Source organism: Perna viridis, chromosome 11 (genome assembly GCF_037379345.1).
Source record: "Perna viridis isolate PV_CMFRI_1.1 ecotype Kerala chromosome 11, ASM3737934v1, whole genome shotgun sequence".
Taxonomy (NCBI): Eukaryota; Metazoa; Mollusca; class Bivalvia; order Mytilida; family Mytilidae; genus Perna; species Perna viridis.
In genome coordinates this window covers 19,572,661-19,593,565 of record NC_142455.1, presented here as the reverse complement: position 1 = coordinate 19,593,565, position 20,905 = coordinate 19,572,661, and the positions used below count along the sequence as shown (strand labels likewise).

The 20,905-nt window shown below is 33.2% G+C and overlaps 1 protein-coding gene across 16 annotated transcripts in view; it reads right to left on the bottom strand.

Annotated features, from left to right (window-relative positions):
* The window catches only part of LOC148603241 (5'-AMP-activated protein kinase subunit gamma-1-like), a 215,845-nt gene that overhangs the window by 26,274 nt on the left and 168,666 nt on the right, over positions 1–20,905 (bottom strand). For 9 of the 16 annotated variants that reach the window (XM_088552488.1, XM_088552487.1, XM_088552483.1 and 6 more), the window contains 4 exons: positions 20,097–20,215; positions 16,649–16,675; positions 14,107–14,152; positions 8,461–8,564 (listed from right to left, as the gene is read on the bottom strand). In XM_088552488.1, coding sequence (XP_088408614.1) covers positions 8,461–8,564; positions 14,107–14,152; positions 16,649–16,675; positions 20,097–20,215 — 296 coding nt within the window. The remainder of the gene's footprint in view (positions 1–8,460; positions 8,565–14,106; positions 14,153–16,648; positions 16,676–20,096; positions 20,216–20,905) is intronic. The other 7 variants (XM_088552492.1, XM_088552478.1, XM_088552482.1 and 4 more) reach the window with 3 other exon arrangements.

Genomic DNA, 20,905 nt, shown 5'->3' with positions numbered 1-20,905 from the left:
TAGGGTGAGTCCAAGAAGATCGGACAGAAAAGTAGTCTTGAACTATAAACGGCCATTTTCCCTACTTTCACTTTCGTTTTGCACTCATCAAACCAACCTTTTCAGTGGAGCATTTTTGTGTTATTATGTTAGATTTTCTTTTAAAAAAGTTCTTTATCTTACAGTGATGTTTGCTCTATTTTATAAGTCATTGTTCATATCTTTAGACAAAACATTAGTTTGTAGAGAGGCAAAAAGAAAATGCACTATATTTTAATAGCATCCATGTTTTGATGTTCACCCGCTCAGGGATATGCAATACGATACTGGTACCTATCGCCTGTCTTAGTGAACACCTGTATTCAGCTATAACCTGTCTTAGTGAACACCTGTATACAGCTATAACCTGGCTTAGTGACCACCAGTATTCAGTCATAACCTGGCTTAGTGACCATCTGTATTCAGCAATAACCTGCCTTAGCGACCACCTGTATTCAGCAATAAATTGTCTTAGTAACAACCTGTATTCAGCAATAACCTGTAGATGTCTTGAAACAGAGGCAGATCCAGGATTTCAGTTAGTGGATGCATTAATAGAATTAAATGTTGAACAATGCAAGGCAAGAAAATTGTTTGGATGCTTAAATACTGATAAATTAAGATTTCATGCCAATTTTTTTAATGATTTTTTTTGGGGGTGGGATGGGAGGAGGTGCATCCCCCTCCTGAATCCACGTCTGCTTAAAAAACCATGGTTAAAATATCCCTTCTTCAGCTATTCTATGTAAAATCAACCTGTATATTAAGACCACTTGTTTTATCTTGCCATAATTTCGCTTTCACTTGAAGGGTCACTAAAGACAGGTTTACTTCTAGATAAATGCTAAGAAGACCAAAAAGACATCAATCTTTTTGTCAAAAGAACATTTAAAAATTAATCCTAAATGTGTTTTTTTAATAAATAATATTCCAATTATGATAAATTTAAGCACCAAAGTAAATTACAAGACAACAATAGGTTGATGTTACAAAGAACCATTCACAACTTCAAGGTCAAAGTTCATTATTTACTGTAAATGGAGAAAACTCATCATTATTTTCAATACAATGAAGAGTTTGTGTTCCCTCCAGCACGTGGCCTATGTCATGACACCTTTAGAGCACCCTTTTAAATCAATGCTTGGCAATACAGGACGAAAAAAAATCTCAAACCTTGGAATAACTGAAACAGCCAGTTTACCATACAAAAATCATGAACACAATTAATTCCAATTAGTACAGCTTAACCCAAACCCTGAATTACAATCAATGAGCTCTGGTTTCTACCCATGAAACAAATACTTTAAACTCCAAGGCCAATTTCAGTAAATACTGAATTAATTCAATGTTAAATATCAATGCAATGCTATTTAACTTTCACAGAAGATTTCACAACCAATACAAACTACTAACAGGCCTTTGATGTGTAAACGACATTCTAAATAAAGACATAGCTGTTGAACAGCAATCATGAAGTCATCAGAATGCAGCATATATAAGATTTCTAGTAAAAGTACAATACTTTATCAGTACAAAGAAAATGTCTATTTTTAAGACCATGTGAAGTTTCATCAAGACACAGTAACTGATTCACAATGTCATCATTAGAATTAATGAGACCAAATAAATAATATGTAGACAGCATGTTGACAGCTGAAGGACTTTTTGTTTGGTTACAGTGCATAAAATGATGATGTACATGAGATACTGTAGATTTAGTCTTCCACTGATTTAATAACAATCACCTATAATTATCTTCTTAAGGTAGTGCACTACCAGGTATTTGTAACTTGACAAGTGAGAAAGATATTTAAATTTTCTGGATCATCCAGTTAACTTCCAAAGGAAGGTCAAAAGGTGATTGTCTATTCCCTGATCATCCTCATTGTATGCATTATAACAGTAGCCCACTTTTCAGTGATTACAAACCTACAACAACCTGTAAGTTTTTATTCAAGCCAAAAAACAATTTTCAAAGGTGTCTCATTTTTTTAGGGCTTTTAATGCACAAGATGGTGATATGTCTTTCACAAAGAACTAATGATGCTGGTCTTAGCATAATATGACACAATTTTCATTTTTGAACCAAAAGAATTGCATTTCCTGCATCTATATATCAGATTCACAAGATGATCCTTTTTTTTCTTATTTTCACTACATTTAAATCTGATTATACATTTACATTTAATAAACATTGAGAATATCTAACAAAGTACAAAATAAAGTAACTGAACTTGTCCGTACAACAAAACTTGCAATCAGTCAGCCGTTCAGTCATCGATCAATTTCAGATCAGTCATTGATCCGTCAAACCAATCTATAAAAACCGGTGATCGCATCACATGACCACAGAGCTGTCAATATATTTTACAGATTCCATTATTTTATTTGTCAGTTTTACACATATTAACATGATGCAGTAGATTTAAACATCAATTAATACTTTCATTTTACATATCCTTTATTTTTAACAGATCTTCCGCCATTTTACATAAGAAAACTGTGATCAGATTGGTCACTATCATCGGTTATTGATCTGTCAGCAATCAATCTGTCAAATGGTTGCATGGATCAGTTCATGGACTACACATACGATATGTTGAAGATTCCAAAGTCAGTTTTTTTTTATAATTCAAATATTGAACATTTCATTGTCATTTATGCAGGTACTCTGCAACCGAAGCACTCATTAATAAGGGCAAGTAAACTTTAAAGTACTGTACAAGCTTTTCTCTATGAAACTTACTGTAAAAATATTCCTCCCAGACATAAACTTATATATGGTAAAAGTCGCCAAGATATTTCAACATCAGTTGAGTAGGCACAGCAGTACAGCTAGGTAAAACTCTGTGCAAAAATGGCAAATCTGTCCCTTTAGGAAACTTATCTAGATTCAAGAGACTAATGTTCCTTAATATTTCATTCATGTATTATATTTTAGTAAAAGATCTCCTCAAGCAGTTTAAGATAACAAAGGGCTAAAGCACTATGTAAGTAAGTACTTTAAAGTCAGTGGATATATCCACAGCTGTATGCATTAAATATAATATTAACCAGAAAAGAACAAGGAAATTTTGGACCACGTAATGGAATAATTCCATCTAATTTAGCTAGATTGTTATGGACTTCCAGCTCATGATGCAACCCTGATTTTGTAGACTGCTGAGAAAAATACTGTTGTCATGGCACCTTGTACGCAAATAATTAACATAAACAGGAAGTAAAATATACTCAGCTTAATATCTGTTAGCTAAATAGCTCAGCATGTACATGCTAATCTAACTGAAATAGTTCACTGAATATAAATTTACACAAGTACAAGGAAATTGAAAAACTGTTCGACTGTTTGAAAGACATTTGGAATCTGATAGTGCTTAAGTACCAATCCATATAAGGTTAAGACACTGCCAATAATAAGATGTTACAGAGAAATCCACCAAGCAAATGATGCTTTGACAGATTTACATACAAATAGTTTAAGTACCAGTCCATATAAAATTCAGACACAGGTAATTCATGGTGTAGAAAAAACCCACTGAACGAACAATAATTTTTTGTTCTATACGTATGTTACAATTTAAAGGTTACAAGACCGTAAAAGTTCTTTAATTTGTGGATACTAATTTTGAGGCTTAGGGAAAATACACAAGTACATGGATTCTTGAATTCATGATTTTGAGGTTTTCAGTATGCATATCAATGGGAATCTGCTCTTCCTTGGGAACTAAATTTCGTGGTCTGTCTCACCCACAAAAACCACAAAAATTGGTACCCCATGAACATTAGTACTTTCACAGTAGTCCTTTCTGTATTCTGATCTTATTTTTGAGAAAACCATGCATTCATCTCCCACTTGGTTGATTTTAGTGGGAGATAAATGTATAATTTTCTAAAAAGTGAAGATCTGAATACAGAAATGATTATTGTTTTGTGAAAGTAAAACACATGTAGACTAAAATAGTAGTTTGTTTGAAGGGTTTTTCTACACCATCAATCACTTTACCATTGGCAGTGTCAGAGTTTCTGCTACTTAAGTATCTGAAGTCTTTTCTGTATATAGGGTGTATTTACAAGAAAACCAATGGCCTTCTTGAATCAACCAAATAAAGAACAATATAAATCTTACAATCTACATCGTCTAAAAAGTGCAACAACTGAACGACAAATTAAGACTGGTCATGTGATCTGTAACTGTTTCATTTAGTAATGAAAGCAGACTTTGGTTGATTTTGGACATTATATGTAACCTCTTCTCTTATATTTAAAAAGATTGATACTTTAGAATTAACTTCACCTATAAGCTTTGAAGAACCAACAGATTGATAACACATGACAAACTGTATTAACCTTAAAAGGATTACAAGGTCAAAACCACATATTATCTCAGACATCTGGGAGTATTCAATCTTAACACAAGTTACATTAAAAACAATTCTAATAATCCAATTCAGGAAGGGAAAAACTCCTGGTAAAACCCAAAGGTCATATCAATGTTTCCTTTTATGTATCTATTAATTATTGGAGAAAAGCTTCAAAAGGAACAAGATTGATCTCAACAAAATTAAATTGCTATCAGATCGTTGTCCTGTATATTGAATAATGAGTAACAAAAGTCTAAAGTACTCATATCTTAATTGATCATATATAAATTGACCTAAAAATTTTAATTTGACCATTTTTTACTGTAAACATGCAGACTCAAAATATAAATGGAAGAAAACCTAGGTGGTTTTGACAGTATGACAGAATTAATATGGACCTGTATACACGAAGATCTAATTATAACATAACATTTGTCTGCATGTGTCTGTTACCAATACAGACTTTAACAAATTGTATTAAATTACACTTCAGATTTGAAAAATTGAGACAAAAATATCGTTTCTAAGTTTTCTACTCTGAATAAATCCAGGGTAATAATATTCAGTAATGAGTGATGCCTTACATTACGTAACAAAACAAGTCTTAAACACAACATCATGAAAAGAAGTTACAAATACAGGATATGTTTTAACGAAATGGGATCTTTTCAGCCAAGAATTCTTTTAATGTTGTGATCAAAATGTCACACGTATTATTGAAGAAATAGTGTGCATTTTAAGACCTTATTGGTTAACTCCAGCCTAACAGTCTCAAGTGTTTATTGTGAAGAAAAACCATAAGTCCTGCGTTGAAATCCCTAACCATTCTGAGTTAACACAGTGAGGTCAAACCATATGGTTTTAAGTAGCAGTCTTTCTAAAAATCAGGCAGCAGGTGATTCAGTTTTATTTCTTGTTCAGAAACTGTTATAGATTGCATATTCAGTATTGGTTTTGCATTTGAGGGTTGTGCTTTGCGATAAAATTTAAATAAACTGTACATGAAATTAGCACTTCGCAAGAGTTATTGTTCTTGATAAGGTTTGATTTGGTTGATTTGAGTGGGAGGTTAAAGTGTAGTTTTCTCAAAACCACAGATCTAAATACAGAAAGGACTATTGTCACATAAAAATATATCATATGTACACCAAAAACACATGGTCATCTGATCCATGTGATTTTCTGCACCATAGGCAGTGTCTGTATGGACTGGTACTTATGTACTGTACTTATGTACAGGGTAATTATCAGTTGACATCTGTATTTACCATATTATGTACTGGCATATTTAAACCAATTAAACCAAGTCTATTACAGTCTCATTCACAATAATGATAATGAAATGAAACTATGTTAATGTAGAATCAAACCTGTCTTAGCTACCGTAACCTTTCTTAATAAGACTAAGTTATTAAAATATCCCTATGTAGTGTATTCTATGTAAAAATTCACAAGTACAGAATGACCACCTGTCTTTTTCACTCTCCATTGAAGTTACCTACAACATTTTCAAATTCTCAGGATAGTGTTTTCCTCATTTCAAACCGACTTCATCAGATATCAAGCAACTTCATTGTTGTATGTTTCTGACTACATAAAATAAACAAGAAAACCATGAGACCTAAAGATTGATAAATCATTCAATGTAACAGATATTTACAATAGTGCCAAGACCATGATGAGATTTCAACGTGTAAACCAAGCCATAATCTGCTGCCAAAAACAAAAGTATCAATTGAAAGAACAATTAATCTATGCATTTCTATCCTTTTCAGCATTTTGGAGCAGTGCCATACAGCAAGAAAAACATACAGTAAAATGTGGATTGAAATATTGTAATGGAATGAATGATGTGAACTACTTCATTTTCACTCTATAGATAATTCTGTTTCAAAATTTGATTGAAGTTCACATATCCCATAGTATCACTTTTAATTGCATTTTATACCTAAAAGCATTGTTTATATCATATATTATGAAGATGTGCCATTCCAAAATACCATACAACATTTTGTAGTAAGTTGCTGGGAAAAAAGTGTATTTAGATTAATGATAATAACCTTGACATTTAGGAGAGTTAACAAGTGACTGAAGTATTTACAAAACCACAACCACCCATAACAATATTGAGGAGATATCTAACTTAAGATAACAAAACAATAAGATACTTGAGCTAAAAGTTGTCGGAAAACAAGTCATGGTGAAGTATGGAAGTCATTAATTAACTGATATGTTGTTACAAGAAACCACTAGTAGAAAGAGACAATTTACAGGTCCGTGTTCAGGATTTGGAGATAGGTTAGCAGCAAAAAAATGGTGTTTTTTATTTTTGGTTTTTTTTTGGAACTCATCAACATTTAGAAAATCTATAAACATATTTGATGGGTACCTTTTTATCCCTGAGCATGTATGCTTAAATCATATGAAACATTGGGACAAATATGATATCATCAAGAGGCATCAATGAGCCTACGTCATTTCTATCATTTAGAACATAATTTGTGCAATATTTCTACTAAGAAAGAGATCTGGGGGAGAAATTTGTGAAAGAGGGAGACTTGTGAGTCCAACATGTGAGACTTTTTAAAAGAGGGCAGATTGACCCAAAAAGAGGGAGTCTCCCTCCTAAATAGGGAGGGTTAACAGGTATGCATGATTCCAGCTAAGAACAGGAGTACTAAGAATTTCAACATGTAGAACCTTGTACATTTTATAAGCAAATTAACTTAAGTAAATATTGAGTAGATCATTTCTTTAGGTCACAAGGGTGATTAAACAACTCCCCTCTTCAAGCAAACTTTAGAGACTTGAGCTGACATTCTTATCTCAGTGGGTTTGTTGTCTCTTTGACAAATACACCATAACTATTCTTGTTATATTTTGAGAACACTTCAGCTATTGGTTTCTGGAAAAAGACAATACACTGCTATTACCTATTCTACAATTCCTGAAGACTTTTAGTTTACAAAGAATAAAAAGTTTTGTGAGAACACCTAATTAGCATTTAGAAATGAATATCCAAGAATATTAGTTTACCAATAAAGTGTATTGATTTTAACTTTATTACAACAATTATGACTCTTTTAACCCACATTTGTCAATAAACTCTATCTAAATGGTACAATATCGGTTAATTATTTCTTTCAATGAAGATTTTTTGCCTGCCAGTGCACAAGTATTATTTAAATGCATACTAATGCACATATTACCCTTTAGATAACACTTGTTAAATGACAGCATACCATGATAGGGGCTATTGAATTTCATTGATAAGTAGTTAAGATCAAAACCTTGAAATGAAACAAGAAAATATGTCAATGCCAACATATTGCTCTGCTCCACATTTTGTGGCGAATAGGTAGCACTTGCTAAGTTTAAATAGGGAAAATTGATGCCTGCATACATGTTCACTTCACAGAACCTGTGAAAATCAGCAACCATAAAAAAATTAATGGGTTTCCATATCTGGTCAAAACTAGCAAATACTTTCAGCTAATGTGACCTAATTCTTTATGGGACAAAATCTTCAATTCTGGCAAACCTGCTGTAAGACAGACACATAGACAGAAAGACAAATGAATGTTTTGGGACTCTCAGTGCAGCCCAGAACCCTAGACAATCAGATGACACACACTGACTTACAGACACTTCATTCACTGGGCATCACTAATTCAGATTTTGCCTTTAATTACAACTTATGCAGTGTTCTAGGAATTCACTTTCCCATCACTCAGAAAAAGTGCAATTTTGGTGTAAGAGAGCTGTATATTATGCCCAACTTTCCCTTTGGCAAGTAATAAGCTCGGATTTTTCAAATGATTTGATAAGTTTGGCAAGCAAACTTCAAGTATAGGAAAGTTAATCTATATTTAGAGTTTGCCTGTGAAAACCTAGAATTTTGAAAATCATAGAACACTGATTATTCGACCATGCAATACTTTCTTTCTCCATGGCACCACCATCTCAAACCAATGATCAATGTCTACCATTTTCTTGTGAAACTACATCTATATATCAGCTGTGAGTTTTCTTGTTGATTATATTATTCTAACACATGCTTTTCAAATCTGTAAGTACTTACATTTAATAATGTGTCAAAAATAACAAGTTTGGCACTCGTGGGTATCAAATCATAGCACTTGTGAGCTCGCATAAACTTTGCAAATGCCTGCTCTGTGTTTTCATCTGAAAAAAAACCCAAAAATAATTAAAACAACATATACAGTCACATGTACTTTTAAAAGACAAATCTCTGTACTATTCTTGTCAAAACTAGGAAACATTGTAATACTATATGATAATAGCATTACATTTTTTACTGCTTATGACATAATTTCTGCATTTCTGATGAAATTGACTTGAAATTAGATGAAATATCTTTACATTGAATGACTGAACAATATCAAGCCAAAGGCATATTACCCAGTAATTGCATTTTGAAAGGCTTAATTGTATTACAGAAAATCGGCAAGATTTTACTAGTTACATACTGATTGAAGTTTCCTGAAATAATGTGAAATAGAACCAAAAAAATAAAGTTCTCCACCTCCATAATGATACAATATCACAGGTAGAATCTATAGACTAGGGTCACTACAGATGGACAAAAGCTTTCCTCCTTTGGGCTTACAAAATAAATAGTATTCATAAGCTCAAATCAGTAAGCCAATATAATTTACATCTCAAGCAGATGCAAAAAAAATTTCAAAGCAGTATTCGGAAGGTGAAAGTTGAATCTTAAATCAGCTTAAATCTATGAATATACACTGGAAATCAAGATCTGTACATTTTTCATATAACTGACAATAATAAAACTGCTATAGATCATATCAATCCAGTTTGTCAGGTGTGCTCTAGCAACATTACCATACAAAATATACATTTGATTTACAAAACTTATACATTTGATTTTATAGATAAAACTTGTGAAAAAAATTGAAAATGTCGAGTTCTATTTTTTGCATAAAAAATACCGAAACTGGTGTCAGGTGTAAAAAACATGAATATTTAAAGGTATGCCTGAAATACAACTTTAAGAACCAAGGCTAATGTAATAATAGACAAAGAGACCATCGTATATAAAACTGTAAACTGAACTAATGACCTGAGTTCTCCTGTAGACATGGGAATACAGGCACAAAAAAAGAACCCCTAGAAATGATTGACTTCAAGTAGAGTTATAGTCCTTAGGTGATGTAAACTGGTTTATTTAATAGCTATTGCACCATAAATCAAAACTCCTTTACAAAACAGCACGAGAGTTACAGCCCTTAGATATTATTACTGACACAAAATTGACACTGAAGTTCATGCAGCCAAATAAAGGTGGCTTGAGATGTTACTGAACCAAAGATCAAGTTATGGACATTTTGCTTAGCATTCAATTAAAATATCAGACTAAGTCTTTTAGGTCCCTGATGTTCAATTCTTCCCTACTGCACAATGGATAAGTTATTCTAGTTGCACAACTTCAACAACTGGACCAAGTCTCATGAATTATTTGGATTAACTTGGCCTGAGTAACTTTCATGTAACCCCGATTGAACAATGTTGTATATGCCTGTACTATGACCAAGATAAGATACATGACCTATATCTACAACATACAATGTCAACATGAACTTTGACCCTGACTACAGTGAGTATATGAAGGCCAAGTAACAAACTCTATAAGGTAGACAGATAGCAATGTAAAGCTCAAGAATTATTACCACTAGAAGTTCTATAAAGCACTCTCCTGCTGGCATGCAGCTAGCAAATGTCACAATGGGTAAGTCAAAATCAAACAGCAGTGTTCTAGGATTACCATTTCCTGTGGAAAGTGCTTCATAGGGTTGGGAAAGTTTAAAAGTAGATGTTAGCTGTCTGTGGGCAAGTAAAATCTGCCTGTAGTTTATTTTTTTAGAATAAAATCACTCTGATTTATCACAAATAGATCCCAAATTCCTTTTTAAGAAAGGTTCACTAACAAATTTGTGTGTTTTTACTCACGATTCGACAACATGACTTTTTTCGTCTACATTATTTTAGCGCTTGCAATAAAGTGTCTAACAATAGCCATCATTATAATATGAAATTGTAAATGGAATACAACCTGGATTCACATATATTTCATGATCAAAAAGGTTGCATTAATGGTCTTAATGAGAAATTTTTAAGACTCTGAAATCAGTGACAGGTATGAAGGTGCCGGTACCGGAAATGACTTGTATTTTATTATTAAAGTATATTTCGTGGGAAAATTCAAATGATTTGAAATGAATCGGAAGAAAAGTTAATTTTGAGTGTTAATTCAATTTGTTCATATGTTAAATAAAATAAAAGAACAGCGGTCCAATGTCCCCCGCGAAAGAAAAAAAAATGAGGAAAACTTTGAAATTCACTGAAATTTTCTAAGTCCAAGGGCCATAACTTCTGTAAAATCATTCAATCATAACGAAAGTCAAATTTAATCTGTAACTTCTCATAGTAAGACTACATACAAAATATAAAATCAATTGGTAAAAGCATTACAAAAAAATGCAGAAAACTGTTAATTCACTGAAATTTTCAAAGTCCAAGGGCCAAAAATCATTCAACCATAACCAAAGTCAAACTTAATCTGTAACTCTTCATAATAAGGCAACATACCAAATACAAACTTATTTGGTAAAAGCATAAAAAAAGTGTGGAAAATGTGGACGGAACGGACGCCTGGCATTTCCAGGGGCAATAAAAAGATACCATTATGTATCTAAACTATGGTTTTCTTCACCTCATGATAAAAGGACATGACTAATTTGTATTCAAAACACAAACAAAAGCAATAACCTTAAAAATATCAGGGAAAGTTACTATACTGACTGGGAAAGTAGATTTCGAGTAATGACTTTCCGTTGGAAAGTTGACCTAAAAAAATCCTACAACACTGAACAGATCACGTTCATTGGGTTACCCAAATTTTTTGTTTTCTACCTCTGACCACAGGAATATGACAGATCTATTGTCAACAAAAGACTTCTGCAATATGAGAGATCTACTGTCAACCAACAAACAATAATATGACAGATCTATTGTCAACCAATGATCACTGAGATATGAGATATCTACTGTCAACCAATGACCACAGGAATATGAGAGATCAATTGTCAACCAATGACCACTGAGATATGAGAGATCTTTTGTCAACCAATGACAATTGAGATATGAGAGATCTATTGTCAACCAATGACCACTGAGATATGAGAGATCTATTGTCAACCAATGACAACTGAGATATGAGAGATCAATTGTCAACCAATGACCACTGGGATATGAGAGATCTATTGTCAACCAATGACCACTGAGATATGAGAGATCTATTGTCAACCTATGACAACTGGAATATGAGGTATCTACTGTCAACCAATGACCACTGAGATATGAGAGATCTATTGTCAACCAATGAGAACTGGAATATGAGGTATCTACTGTCAACCAATGACCACTGAGATATGAGAGATCAATTGTCAACCAATGACCACTGAGATATGAGAGATCTATTGTCAACAAATGACCACTGGGATATGAGAGATCAATTGTTAACCAATGACCACTGAGATATGAGATATCTATTGTCAACCTATGACCACTGAGATATGACACAGATCTATTGTCAACAAAAAATATTTAAGTTTCTTGATAGTAAGAATCTATAAGTGGTCACCAAGTTCAATAACATTTTATTCTAGACAGTTGTTAGACAAGTCCATGTTCTCAGATAATTCATAAGGTAGACATGAACAGATGAGAATTTCAATGCAGTTATATGCAGATGCAGCATATCAAAGAACTGGAAGACTTTGAAACATGATCGAAAACATTTATGTATTATGTTGTATGAAACAATTACCGGTGTCTTTACCAAAAGCTAATAAGCTCTAATTTTTATTTTAAAAATGTCTAGTCCTTTGAATGAATACAGAAGTTTAGTTTTTATCTATATGTAAAGAACAAAGTTCAAAGAATGCAAAACTTTCTGTGACCAACAACTCTTTTAGTAATACTTTATCAAGCCTATTGAAAATGATAAAGAAACAAGAAGTTTAAACAAAGTATTCGAAAAATAATTGTTTTCGTGCTAATTTCTGTTCCTAACAGATAAGGTAGGTAAATCCTCATATTTTGAAGATTTTCTAAAATAAGGACTGTTACAGGGATTTAAATTAGAGTTGGTCCGAGGTCTCAGATGCATGAACATTGAAATTTCATCTACCTAAGTCCTGGCTCCGAGCCCCACAAAACTCGAAAAAATTCTTCATTCTAAGAATGTTCTTAACTTCCATGGTAACTCTTATCTTTGAAATTAATGATGTTATGAATTTTCTTAGACTCAAGTAATTTTTTTCAAATTTTGTAGTACTGCAGCCTGGACTTAACAAACTTTACAGTAACTCGTAACTCATACAAACCCTTGATTGACCCATATCCCCCTCTCAGTCAGTGACCCATGGGGAGATAAAGCAGTCTATGGTTGATATGGCATAAGATACAGATTGTGGCATGTAATATTCAGTGTCTGTACCTTGTCATTTCTCTATATGAATTATATAACTGTGTCACCTATTCAATGTCATCCTGTAACACGATTGTCCTTTCTTTTCTTTCACCTTGAAATTGTCACATGTTTTCAATTATCTCCAAAACATGACCATTCTCGTAGGATAATTTTTAAAGGACTTTTAGGTTTAAATGTATACTAGAATCTAGGAGATTTTTACTTGAACCCATGAAGAAAAGTACTTCCATTGCATCAGAATAGAAAAAGTTTATATTTTACCACAAAACTACTTACAGCCAATCAAAAAAAAAAAAAAATGCATTAATGCATTTATGTTGATTCAACTTAGAATCCCTAGTAAATACAAATGTGAACAGGTACATTCCGTGAGATGTTTAGGTTTCCTGCACGCACGATAAACGAACGCTTCTATTCTTATGTCAGTATTATTATTTTCCCATCGTTCATCTTTTGTGGGTTTCAACGCACGCTGGGAGCGTTCTATATTGTGCATTTAAACGCACGATAGGAGCGTTCGTTTATCATGCATTTAAATGCACAATAAAGAATGCTTCCAACGTGCATTTAAACGCAAGATGAAAGAACCCTCCTAGCATGCGTTTAAACGCACGATAGACAAACAACGAAAAATAATAATACTGACATATAATGAAGACAGAAAATGATAGAAAATAAAATTAGTGAAATTATATAAATTAATTATAGCAAAAAATATAAAAATAACAGCTAAATCAAGGAAATAATCAATTCCTCCTTAGCAAGTTCTAGGGATTTTTCTTATTTTTACATTTTTTGCTATAATTAATTTATATAATCAAACGAACGCAAAACGATGTGTAAATGCACGGTAAATGATGTATGAACGCTAAAATAGGAAACGTGAACGTCTCAAGGAGTGTATAATAAGAAAAACCCCTAGAACTTGCTAAGAAGGAATGAAGTTTTAAGTTCAAACAAGGTTACAGACATGACCTAATACATTAAGTAGGGCAAGAAACTTTTAAGTCCACTGTAAAACCTCTAAGCAGATTTTAAACAGTCGAGTATTTGTTTTCAATTCACATTTTTACATGGCTACAGTCATGTTAAGGGTTGTCGGAAAGGTCAAGAACACAAATTTCTATGTGACACCACAAGAGTAAACCCTTAAAAGATAAGACTTTCAACTAGTACATTGATCAAACTTACCTAAATCTTCTATATCTAATTTGTCTATATCAGATTCCAGCGAAAACTGAAAAAGACAGAAAACAGAATTGAAGCATCTTAAACGATTGTATGGTCAATAGGATTTATACATTGACACCCCTGATACAGGAAGTAACAGGTTGTAGACACATTCAATTATATTATTTATGAATGATTTAAACAATGTTGGAAAAGAAATGGACCAGAAAATAACTCTGTAAACATATTAATTTTTGTTATTGCTAATATTTGTGGTTAAAAAAAAGGAGAAAAGCAATATGCGTTAAAGATTAATTTTGCACATACTACTTTTTCGCAGTAATCTGTCCATCACAAAAGTAAAAACATTTACAGTAATCCAGGGTAGTTATTCCTGAACAAATAAAATAAGGGCATTTTGTAAACTATAAAATGGGTATATGGAATGGATACCTAGCCTCATTTGTGCATGTACAAGTTATCATCGTAATTTCCTATTTGACCCCAAAATAAATCAGTGGAAATGAAAAAATATTTCAACTCCATTTCACCCAAGAAAAAGGCATGAGAATGAGAATTCAAATGTTCTGGAGTTTTTAGCTCATCATTCAATAATCCTTTCAAAACTGGCAGACTTAAACACTCTTGAATAAAAAGTCCTGCAAAAGACCTTGTTTGCTCAAGTGCTCTGATCTTTTTATCCTAACTTTAACAGAACCATATACAAAAGGACTTTTTCATGTATATGGAATTAACTCAGCATACTGTATGTCTGTGTTAGGTTTGAGTGTATATAATGTATAATAGCTTAAAGCAAGCTTAGTGAAGAAAAATGCTACAAGTATATTTGTAAAATTTCATACATTGAAAATATATAAAAAAGGCTTATATAATCACGAAAGAAAATAAACAAAGTGTGCACAGATCTAATAAATTTGTGAATGAAAAATCTAATAGTTGATTACATACAATATTTTATTTCAAGTGCTGCCCTCAGTTCATTTTATCATGTTTCCTTCCCCAGTACATCACCATTCCCCAAATGTATTATATCCTATTCCTTTCCCCTGCATATCCCCATTCCGTCAGCACATTTGATCCTATTTCATTCCCTTGCACATCAGTGCTACAACTTTGATAATATCCGTCACACAATACATTTAGCACAGATTTTGAACAGATAACCAGGTTGAGTGTTGAATGTATATACTTGAACCACTTTAAAGATTCCTAATCTTTAAAAAATTTCTTTTATATCAAAAGCAATGTGATAAGCAATAGGTAAAATCTACATAGGACCCTTTTCAAGTGTGACGCCACATCATGTCTTGTATTGTTGACATGAACTTCCTTTACTCTTCAGGTACACTAACAATCCATTAAGGCAGACAATGCTACGCTAGCCAACATATTTTAGATTGATATTTTTAGCTGTACAAGTAAACAAACGAAATTAAGTCACATCACGAAATGTCACTATTCTAATTGCATCTCATTTTCTGTGGGGAGTTTTGACAGGTAAAATGTAAAAATTAAAAACCTTCTTTCCTTGCATGTTTTCCTAAAATCAACAATTACTGACAACTTGAACGAGCCATATGTTCAAAACATCAAAATTAAAGGATTTCCGTCAAAATGATCCTCAAATGGAAAAAGTAAAAAAATCAAGTTTTATTTCACCCAAGTTTGGTCAGCTGACATTAATATGACAAGAAATGGACCTAACCAATGAAACCCACAATTGGTAATAAAATGGGCTATACCTATGATAACTTCAAAATTGGACCGGACTTAGGATCAGCAATACTGTATATCAGGCCTGACCCATGATCACTAACAAAATGATCATTCCAATGATCAGTTACTCCATTTTAGATTCTTCAAAGAACAAAAAACACAATAGTTTCTTATGTAGTGGGCATGATCCCTACGGAAGTGATATTGCCTTTAACCTGCAGCATGAGGCATTATCAACATTTTAGGCCATATCACCGTCCTTTAAGCAGTCAATTTATCATGGTAATGCCCTTTATACAAGCAACTACTGCAATTAAGAATATTTGTAGGAAGTAAAATAGTTAAGTCCAGTACAGCCTAGAAATATTTCATTAAATTTTAAAAGCTACAGAGTGTTTTCATAAAAGCAGATTTTCCCTTTGCCCATGTAGAAAAGTTAATGGGACACCAAATTAACTAGCATTTTAAGCCTCATCCAAAAGCAGTAACTAAGGAAACCAGATGACCGATCAGATTCCCAAATTATTGTTTTTCTCTGAAGTTAATTGAGCATAGAAATTCTAGTAGACCTAATGCACAAAATACTGATTCTGGTGCATTTGTGTGCAGCAAAGAATGGTTAGATACATTGCTGAAGAAACCTTGCACATATTTAGAAAAATTATAGAGACTTGTCTCCCTTTTCCTATTTTTTGTTTTAAGGATTAATAATAATAACTACCGCAGTGCATGGTTCAGTATATAAGCAATACACACAATATATGACACAGACAGAAGCATTTGGATCACAAGGAATCAATCTTCTATCAGAGTATAAGTTTCTTACCTCCTCATGAATTGAACCGTATTGCATCTAAAATGAGGGTAAACGTAATTGACAGTGGGTTTTAGATACAGTTAATGTGTTAGTTTCATGATATAATGTTCCCTCCTTTTCCTGTGAAATGAGCATACTGACATATATCATTTTTAAAAGATTTTGGAAGGTTAAGATTTTTACTTTGATAAGTGATTTAGCCACAACTATTTTTCAAACCTAATCACTTCCCATGAAAATAACGAAAATTAGTGCACCGGGAAAATCACTACCTTAACGTTAACTTGACAGGTTAGGAGTAATGTGCCTTTCCATATTCCTGGTTAGAATCAAGACTTAGCTATTCACTAATTTATTACAGAACTTATGTCATCCTCATCAGACATGTACAGTTTCATTTAAAGCTTAAGTTAATTTTTGCCAAAACACGAAAGAAACTGCTGTCAAAATTGACTTCTTGATGCCTTGCTCAAGTCATACCACCGACCAACAACAGCTGTGGATGCCTTGTTCAAGTCATACCACCGACCAATAACAGCTGTGTATGCCTTGCTCAAGTCATACCACCAACCAACAACAGCTGTGGTTTAACTTAATTAAAAGCCATGACATATTGAACAGACCATACAAAAAGGACATTTCACATTACTGCACTATATACACCTTTTAGCTTTGCATTTAAATAAGGACTTGATAGATAATTATACATTTAGGTCAAATTTGATGAATGTGAATATGTTATGCAACAACTACTATTTTCTGTCACCTTCAGCAGTACTAGTTTCAGGACATAATGGCAGCATATAATTGGCTGTATCATCTTTGCCTATGGAAACAACTGTTTGGGAGGAGATGGTGGAAGTTTTTTAAAATTATCTTTATACAGGGAAAACCATTAGTTGAGGAAAAATATTAGAAGCTTCTTAAGATCATCTTAACCTAAGGAGAACCAGTGGTTGGGAGAACATGATGGAGGCTTCAGAAAATCCTCTTAATCCATGGTTCTGAGGTTTGGTTTGAAATGGAGAAGTTTGTGAAGGTAACTGAAGCATCATTTTTGTCCAGGGGAAACTATTCAGGTTGAGAGAACATGGTAAAGGGTTATGAAACATCATCTTAATCCATGATTCTGGGGTTTGGTTTGAAATGAAGAACTTCGTGAAGGTTATGGAAACATCAGTTTTGTCAATGGGGAACTATTCAGGTTGAGAGAACATGGTAAAGGGTCATGAAACATCATCTTAATCCTCGGTTCTGGGGTTTGTTGGGAAAGCTTAGTGCAGGAGAGTGAAGCACCAGTTTTGCCCTTAGAAAACCAATAATTGGGCGAACATGGTGGAGGCTCCTGAAACCTCATCTTAATCTATAGTTCTTTGAATGGGAGAGCTTACTGAAGGTTACTGAAACATAATTTTTGCAATGGGGAACCACTGATTGGGAATACTACTGATAAGTAGAACTAAGTAAAGGCTCATGAAAAATCATCACAACCAATGGGTAACTATTACTTAGGAGAAAAGTAGGATGCACAATAAGTTGGTTTTTAATTAAACTTAAATAATACTATGTGGCCTAAAAAAAAATGTGTTTCCAGTAACCCAACCGACCCTAACTTTTTTATTGCGTCGGCAAAAAAAAAATTAAAAAATCCTAAATTTTGGTGTTTTCTGTCGCCGATTTGCATTTTATTGTATTTAAATTGCTCCCCAGTGTGGAGACCCATTATCACAGTAAGAATGCTATGGCGAACGCCAAAGCGAGTTCAGTATTTGCAATCAAAACTGCGAAATGTCAGCACTTGGATGCTAAAATCCTACTGAAATGTTTGTAGCATCGAGAGAAAAAAAAAACCTACCTACCGACCCTAATTTTGAAAAGGGTGTTACCAGAAACACATACTTGTTTTTAGGCCTGTGTTGGTATATTTTAAATTCGCACATTAAACAAAATAAATGTCCACATGATGCATTGTGATATGAAAGATGGAAACCATTTATAAGAACCCATCTTTGTAGGCCTTGAACTTTGACATGGATTTAGTCTTAATTGTGTACATCTTACTCCAATTAAAAGTTTCATAAAGTGCAGCATGATATCACTGCTGCCAGTTGAACTCTGTTTACTTAAGGCAAGCGTGGAGGCACAATATTAGTTTTTAACACACTAAACATAGGGACTTACAGTTCAATACGGACACAACAACTCACTTTGGCACAATATTGCACAATACTTTGAAATTCAATCTAAGTATAAAGGTCTGTTTCAGGATGCATTCATGGATCACTTTGTACCTCATTATCTCAAAAACAGTCAATAATAGGGTTAATTTGGTAAGCATACTTCTTATAAAACTCTTGTACCTAAACTTGGAATATCATATGGAATCTAATGAAAAAAGAAATTTTTAAAAAATTGCCACAAAAATAAAAGTCTTATTATTTGGGATGTGGCCCCGTTTGGCCCCATTACATACAAAAACTATGAAAGATATCTCCAATCTGATTGAAAAACACCAGTAAGGATTTTCAAGAGGAACCTTATAAATTTTCAAAATCAGACCAAAAAGATTTTGTCAAGAAATCAGAAAAAAAATACATGTTTCTGGTTCCTAATATGACCCCTTATTCTGACTTGGCTCAAGTCAAAACCCCAAAAATCAATCTTAGTCTTCTTTTTGTGGTATGGCACCTTGTAATGCAATTTCAAAAAGATTCATTCACTGTTAGTTATTATCTTGATCCCTGCATCAGGAAAATGCATGTTTCTGTCCCCCTTCATGGCCCCTAATTTCTGGAAAGTTCCAAAATCAATCCAAGTCTGTTCATTGTGGAACAATATCCTAGACATTACAATGCTTTTCTTGGAGTTTTATAGTTAAACTCAATGAAATGCATGTTTTAGGTCCCCTTTTGGCCCCTAATTCTAAAAAAATCAATACCAAATCTTTATTTCAAGGTTTGGAACCTTGTTATAAAATTTTATAAAGATCAACAAACCAATACTCAAGTTACCACACAAAAATGAAGTGTCTACAGACGACAATGACGGCGCTGTACCAATATACAGCCGCATTTGCAATTGTTTAAAAGGCTCCTGGATTTTAAAAAGTTGTCTCTAATTAAGCTATGTGAAAAACTTTTACAATAATTACAAACCCTGGGAAAGAGTATAAAAAAATTCAGCCTTAAACAAAGTCACTAACTCTGAATATATGAAATACAAGCACATAAACCAGAACATAAAGTGCAACTACAATCCAAAACTACAATGCAGCCAAGTTAATCATGAACTTTTCAAAGTTCCCAAAATTATTTTCTAAAGACTTATGTGGAGTATAATACCATTTACTTGTTGATGCAACACAAAATCTAATGTCATCAACTGTGAATGTTCATGAATAACTTTAGAGCGTTGTAAGTAAAATAAAAGTGTTACCAGGCACATGCTTAGTACGTACATCACTAACCCGCACTGAATCATCTCTTTTGAAGATGATAGCATGTGTATGCTCATGGTTCCGAATCGGTGGTGCTGACTTGGGTTCATTACTATTCCCTAAAGACTTGAGCGGTGATACTGAAAAAGAAGAAAATACTATTTAAGAAACCTGCAGCTACAATAGAAGGTGGAAACCCCAGGTCCAGTTTGATGAATGTAAATACAAACTGCTGCCAATAAATTCAGATGATACTCCTGTGGGTACCAATAGAACCTCTGTGGGTTGTTTTACTTTTAACACTTCTTTTCATTTAACTACTTTCAAAAATAGAGCAGTAGATGCTGCTAAAATCTAATATACCAAAATTTCATAAATCTTTTTGGTGACTGCAGTTGTTGATGTGCAATGTATACCCACATATGCAATGAAAATTGGCATTTGACACAAACTTAAAATTGCTTACAGAGTATACCCCATCTTTATTAAGTCACTTACCAAATTGAAAATTGACCCATCCAGTGGGAATGGAGATATTGTGACAAAATTTTGACAGACAGAATGATGAATGGATCCACTGACAGACAAGTTAATTCCAATATACCACCCACTAATCAGTAGGGATAAAATATTACATTGTCATTCATGTTCCTTGTTAGTACTAACAAATTACTCTAGGTCTTTAAAGCAGTGACATTCAACCAAGGGTCATGACCTCCTATTTAAAACAAAAGGTCACTTAGTTAATCAGGGCAATGGTAACAGGAGACACAGTTAACCAAAAAGAAATCCCAATTTCTATCTTTTCATTACATATATACTAAGCATGG